General features: G+C 41.3%; 1 protein-coding gene across 1 annotated transcript in view; it reads left to right on the top strand.

Moving 5' to 3' along the window:
* The first annotated feature begins 124 nt into the window (after positions 1-124).
* Positions 125-7,160, top strand: part of RAD18 (RAD18 E3 ubiquitin protein ligase) — a 52,425-nt gene continuing 45,389 nt past the window's right edge. Inside the window, exons 1-3 of the mRNA XM_010014756.1 lie at positions 125-209; positions 3,882-3,943; positions 5,347-5,417. Coding sequence (XP_010013058.1) covers positions 182-209; positions 3,882-3,943; positions 5,347-5,417 — 161 coding nt within the window. The 5' untranslated portion in view covers positions 125-181. The remainder of the gene's footprint in view (positions 210-3,881; positions 3,944-5,346; positions 5,418-7,160) is intronic.

Consider the following 7,160-nt stretch of genomic DNA (forward strand, 5'->3'; position numbering starts at 1 on the left):
CCGCTCCCGTCCGTGTGCCGCCCTAACGCCCGGTGCGGGCGGTTTGCGCTGTAGGCGGTGTGAGGGCGGCAGCGGAACACCGGGTGTCTGGAGCGAGCCGTTCGGTGACCTGCGCTTCCCTTTGCAGGCAGTGGATAACTTGCTGCGGTGTGGGATATGCTTCGATTACTTCAGCATTGCCATGATCATCCCGCAGTGTTCGCACAACTGTAAGTACGGGTGTAAGTCACTCCTCGCACTGAAAGGGCTGTGAGTTTCTTTCCTTGCAGGACTCGCTCCACGCTACTGCCTCCTGTACTAACTTCAAGAGTGCTAACTTCATAGAGGTTGTCACAAAACTCTTACTTCTTTTCCATTGTGAAGCTGTGCCTCCTGTCCGTGATTAATGTGTTTTATGGAAGGACAGTCAATATATCACTATTGACTTGATGGTTGCAGTTGAAATTTACTTTTTAATAAAAACGTTCACAGAAACAGCAGTTTTAATAAAAATTGCTCGAGTAGGAGCCAAGGTAAATGGGGCATATGTGGCAAGTCAGTACAGGGGTGGTGAGGTTGTTCTTCCCTCTGTCCTGACTTTGGAGTTTTAAATTAACGTATTTCATGAAAATGCACCTTTGCCTTATGTTCCAGGGAGTGTGTCTTGGCCCTGTGACTCCAGGTAAGCCTGACTTGTCATTCACTTCACAGATTAAGGCAGACAGGTAAGGCTGAAGAAGGTGTACTCAAATTTTGAGGAAATGGCTTCGTCTTCATACATCTTTAGCAGGAAACTCAAGACTGGAGAATGACCTCGTGGACCCTGTGGGCCAGCAAAATCCTCTTGCATCTTAGCCAAGTGACAGAAAACTATCGAAAAATGCTCTCAAAAAAGAGTTTTCTGCTTTAGGATTTAGAGACAAGTCATCGTTTGACCATTTATTGTTTACTGGTGTATAGAGCAGAGATTACCCATCCTTTATGTCCTTTATAAAACATGTAGCTCTTCTTGTGGCTTAGCCAGCGTTGACATTTGCCTCTGAGTGAAAGCTATAAAGCAGCCAGCAACCTTTCCTTGTGCAGTTACAGTTGCAGTCTTCTGACAGCACAAACACTTGTCACCCGGATTAACGCTCTTAAAACGCCATTTATTCCTACAATTCTTCATTTAAATATCTTTCATAACATCTTGAGGGTGGAACAAAATGCAAAGCTGTATGGCAGACAGCATTAAGCGTTACGAGCAAAAATTTTCCATGCTGCTCTGTCTGCCTCAGGCTGATAACTGCTGGAATGTGGTAGTGAAGCAGTTTTCTGCAAGTCAGATTAGGGGGAAGTACATTGCCTTTTCTCACGTTAAAATAAATGTTATAATTGTTTTGTTCAGAAACTGTAGCACTTCCTTTTCCTCACATGAAGGGCATTGTAGTTTGGCAATGAAATTTAGTTTAGCTTGGCAAAACTAGCACGTTGAGAACAGCATATCTATGGTGAGGAGCACTGATAATTAATTCGTCATGGCAGCTGGTGTTAGAACCTGCCTGTGACACAGCTGGGTTCAGAGGGACTTAAGTTTGAAAAGACACATTTAATTCCACCCTGCAAATTGCAGAAAGCCCAAGTTTTCGATGATAAATCAAGATTTCTTGAAGTATTTTCTACTCTATTGTCTGTGTAATCTCTTCAATCCAGTGGGATTGTACAGTTGGAGCAAAAAAGGCCTCTGTCATTAATGAGTAATTATTTGTCAATAGATGAAATACATTTGCTTGTAAAATGTTTGTGTGTTTCTCTTAATGATTCATTACAGGGCTTCTAGGCACATCTACCATCTGTACCTATAGCCACAGAGGAATTCCTCCTCTGCTCATTCACGGGTGGCAAGGAACGTTCAGTAGCTCTCTTCTTGGTGGTTGTTTAACTTTCACAGTGCTTTGGATTGTATCTTTAGTGAGAGAATAGGCGTGCCATTCATACCTCTTTCATACAGTAGAAGCGCCTGAAGATGAATGTCTTGTCTAAAATGGATGTCTCACAAGGGCAGAGTGAATTGCAGCCCTGAGATTTCTTGTACTTGGAGTCTGGGAGGACAAGCTCGGTCTGCTCACGCTGAGCTGGTGCAGGAGGTTATTCCTGCCTGGCTGCTTCTTGTGGGCACGAGTGATGCCATGGGGATGTGGCATTGTGCCGCTCTCCTGCGGAGCCCCAGCAGCTGGAACCAGCCAGGGGCTGGTGGCAGGCGGTGGTTGAGCTCTTCATTCTGTTGTCTCTGCCATCAGGGCACTGCCCTCCAGCAAGGGATGGAGCTGGGGCTGGGAGCAGCCGCCAGCCCCAGTGAATGTGTTGAAGTTGGGACCTTTATGCCCAGCACAGCTCTTGGCGAGTGCCCTAACCTGGGGCCACTGTAGCTTGGAAGGCTGGCAGGGGAACCTGGATATGTCTGAGTTGCTCATATAGAAGTGGCTATAGCTGCTGGAGTGAGCTCTTTTTGTCACCCATGATTTTCCTTTCTTTAAATCTATTGAAATTACTACTGTGCTTCCAGCTAAGCAGGTTTCAGAATTGCTTGCTTACTTAAAAGAAAACACCTATGTTACTCAATGTGTGGTTTGTAAATTGTGGCAGTACTGACTTGTTTTATTCCTCTTTTTTCCCACAACCTTGTTACTTCCAGTTTAAATTCCATAGAGATTGTTATTTGCTGGCAGCGACTTGTATACTTTCATTCTGTCATTGAGCATTCAGTGATGCTCAGCTTAAATTGATACTTTGGGATTCTCTTCTGTATACTGAAATAACTGTGCTGTGGCTAAGTCTTGTAACTAGTTTGGTAGGTGCAGTTTTAGAGGTGGGTTTGGTCTGCTGGAGCAGATGGAAGTGAACTTTGTGGCACCATTTGATTTTTGGTGTATGTGCAGTGGACAGAGACCTGTTTTGTTACCCCAGGAATAGCAGGCTGAGTCCTGCACCATGGGGGACCTATTCCTCCTATACGAAGAGGAAGAGAAAAGGGACAGGGGACAGCGAATTGTGTGGCTTTTGTCTTTTCTGCATGGGCCCAGAGCCAGCCCAGAGCCCAGGCACAGTGTTAAGGCTAAGAGCTTACGTGATTTATTATCCTCAAACATGCTTCAGCTACCCTTGGCTATGAGCAGCGATGGTTGCAAACAGAGGTCAGTCCCACTGCTTACTGAAGGTGACTGGGTGTTGGAGGCTGGCAGGCAAATCTGTAATTTGATTCATCTTCATACAGTTAAAGCTTGCTCACATCTTACTATATAATGTAATTTTTGAGTATTTAGATGGATTTGTGGTTTTAAGTGTTGAATTGGTGCATTTATGCTCCTGCTGCTTCTCTGACTCCTTTGTAGAGGGTCTTTGAACTGTATATGCTTAGGTAGCTGTTGCTAAGTATGTTAAGTGCTGAGACTCTGTCCAGTAATGATATAGTAAATGAATGTCTGTTTTGCTGGAGCATGATGAGACTTCTTATATCTTGCAGTGGTATGAAAGCTCATGGATAAGTAGAGAAAGTAGACTAATTTCAGGAATTTGCTGTGACAAAATGAAGCTTATGGCATAATTCACCCAAGAGTCTATTAAAGCATCCTGTGATAATGATCCAAATTGCTGTTCCTGGGAAACATTTAAGTGTTAAAGAAACAAAAATAAACGTCTACTTTTGACATAGGGACTGAGACTGCATGTTGAAAGATGCTAGCATGAAATACAGATTGGTGGATTTTTTTGCTACAATCTGATGGGAAAATGGTGTATTTTCGATTTTGGTGTGTTGTGGAATAGTTTGCATATATTGTACAAAACAGAAAATACACCAGTAAGGATGTTGAACTGCATTTGGAAGAATGCCTCTTTATAAATTAAGTATTTTCTTTTTCCAGATTGTTCCCTTTGTATACGCAAGTTTTTGTCCTACAAAACTCAGTGTCCAACATGCTGTGTGGTGAGTGTTTGTTTTTCTTTTCCTCGCTTGTTTTTTGTTGTTTTTTTTTGGTGAATTTCAGGAGCTTTTCCCTTTGGACTATGCTAAATAATTAATTCTGGTTGTATATTACCACCTTTCCTTTTGGTGAGCAGCCCTTTGGGCAAAGTGTGGTGCTCTTGAAACTGGAATTCTCCTGGTTCAGAGTTACTCGGATGTCAGTGTAGGCAGAATTAGATGGAGCATCAAACCTGGGTTTTGTCTCGGAGCTGTGTGTACAATCTGTCACAAAACAGTTAACATTGCCTCCTGATTTGTTAAAATACATCACTGTTTAAAACATGAGTGCTGAAATTTAAGCCGTTGAGTGGCCTCACTTCATCTTTCCAGGAGTTCTTGGAAATTCCCCCAGAACACCTAGTCCTAAAACTCGTGGACTGTACCGCGTAGCCTTTCTGGGGTTGAGAGGACTGTGTTAGACACCAGGGAGAGGAGGTGTTTGCCAGGAGAGTTAGATTAACTGTGGAAAGCACTAGAGGCGGGTTCAGCCTCCTCTGCAGGTGGGTGATTATTGCAATCAGACTTGGAGGCCTGGTTTTGATTAAAGAACAGAGAATGCAGTTTATCCTAGGCCTTAATCTAACTTTTCATCTTAAGCCAGTTGAGCTTTATTGAAGTCCGAAAAATGGTAAGCTACCTAAACCCAATGAATAGCACTTCAGGAATATTGGCAAAATACAAGTAGTTTTCTTATGTGTTTCTAAAGAATGAACCAGGCTAGACTTTTGAAGACTGGAAAGCAGATCTGTTTGTAGCTTTGCCAGTTTGTAAACATTCAAACAAGTGCAGAGGACACTTTACTACCGTCTTCTTAAAAATCACAGGTATTGATATGAGCAAGACTAATAAAAGCTTTGTAAAAAAAGAGCAGCAGAGAGATAAAAATCAGAAGTTGTTTAAAAAGAATTAATTGAAGGCCCAAAGCCATCTCGTAATTTGTATTTTCATTCAGTGATCAGAAGATTAACATTTCCCATCATCACTTTTCAAGCCTCATTGATTAAGGTGCTTATCACATTCATGGGATCCTTGGTTTGGTTTTCAACACAATTAGACTGGGCCATGATAAAGAATTGTTGGACACTGGGTGCACTGGATTTTGTTGTTTTAGCTTTATACTTCATTTTTATCTTATTACCTGTGATTTCCCAGACTTGCAGTTCTCAGGCAGTTATTTCAGGTTTTTTTCAGGAAAAAATGTTTATTCTTTATGCATCTTCATTCACACAGCGATTTAGTAGGGATAGTTGAGTCATTGATCTTAGAAGCAGACTCCTGATCACTTCAACATTTTCTGGGTACTTGTTTTCACTGCATCGAAATGCTTGTAATTTTTTACCCCCTTTTCTTTCTTTTTTTAATAGGCAGTCTCAGAATCTGACCTGAAAAATAACCGGATGTTAGATGAACTAGTAAAGAGCTTTAATTCTGCAAGGTAATCTGTAATTTTATGTATTCTCTCTCTGGTTTGGCAACTGGAAAGGTAGATGTGACTTGATTTGTATGAACAGGCTTGGAGTCCTTGTACAGGAGAAGTGGGAGAATTGAGTGAAAAAATTGTGGTGTCACAGAACTGATGTTCAAGACCAATATTTATGCTTTCGGAAAAATCCTGCAGTTTTCTGACTGCAGGTTACTGTCCACTGTCCACTCAGGTGATGTGTGGAGGTTGTGTAAGCTCATTTTGGTTTTGCATCTGGCTAGCTGCTATGTAAGTTGCAGTCCCACATGTAGGAAGTCAAGCAGATGTGTCAGGATTCTACAGGGAAAATAATGGTAATAAAGATTTTCTTCTAAGGTCCTTCTTATATGTGTAGGGGAATTCTGTACAGAAAGGTTTTGTCCAGTGATAATGGTCAACTTGCAAGAGAAGTCTCTTGGTGAATTCCCATCGATGAATGGGAAAAATGTAGGTATTGAGGGACCACAAATGTCAGCTTTCATGGATAAGTAATAGTGTGCTTTCACCTGAATTTCTCACCTACCTTTCTGTTAGTTTTTAATTAATTTTTGATCTCCTCATTCCTTTCAAAGAGAGTAAGGATGACTTGGGAAACACCACAGTAAATATATGGGATTTCTTCTATTATATTTGTTTTCTTTTGATTACAAGCAGCTCAGTGATTTGCTGGACATTTTGTAAGTATTCCTATGTCTGCAGGAGAGAAATACACTGTCAGCTTTTTTGCTGAAATGAACTTGCAGCTTGAAGTCAGTACGATTCTTGGCATCATATATGATAGGAAGTGTAGTTCAGTTTATGGCTTTGTTTCTTGAGAGAGGTTCTCTGTCATGAAGATCTAATCTTCTGTATGACCACTATTAGATTGAATTGATTTTATTTGACAAATTTAAATTCTATAGTTCCATTATTTTAGCTTGAGCTCTGTCTTTGGTGTTTCCTAGTGATAAATGGATTACTATTTTTTTTGGTAATATCTAATCTGGTAGGGAACAAGTAGTGCTGACTTGGATCCATTATGATATTGAATCTTAAATGACTGCTTTAATGGATCAGTATAAATCTTACCAGTCAGCGTAGCTTAATAATCCTTCCTTTTATGACTTGGAGTTCAATCAATTTCTCAACGTAGAGTTAGATCAGTCAGACAAAAACTGTAGTGTCCAGTTCTGTGCCGGCTGGGGTGAGGTGAGAAAGAGCCAGTGCAGGGTTCTTTCTGGATCTTGGTCAGAATGACCCAACAACAAATGTCTTACTAAGAGAACTGCTTTAATGAGACAGACTCGTAAGAGGATTATAGATAGCGAGTAAATCTCATGTTGCATCAGATGCTGGGTACCCCGTGTTTGTGCCTCTCTCAGCTCAGGATTGCATTTACTCTACAGATGGTCTTGAGTTTGAGGGGAGCACTACTTGCCTGGAGAGTGTTATGTGATATGAATGTCATTAAATTATAAGAGCATTGTTAGTTTCTGCCCTGCTCATGCTGCTACAGCACGAATCTTCTGTCTCCTCCTCCCCTTCCCCATCTACTTTGTTTCCTTTTGGCCTTTCCTAAAACAAATCCAGAGTCTAGAAATGGATTTTTGAGACATACTAAGCTCTTCGAGTCCATCCTGACTTGACTTTGATCCTCAGGTAGTTTAGTGTTTATAAAAATTAGGCCTTAAATCTTTTCAGTACTTCACGAAATGCAAACACACTTCTTAAGTCAGG

Source organism: Nestor notabilis, unplaced genomic scaffold (assembly GCF_000696875.1).
Source record: "Nestor notabilis isolate BGI_N333 unplaced genomic scaffold, ASM69687v1 scaffold11485, whole genome shotgun sequence".
Lineage (NCBI taxonomy): Eukaryota > Metazoa > Chordata > Aves > Psittaciformes > Psittacidae > Nestor > Nestor notabilis.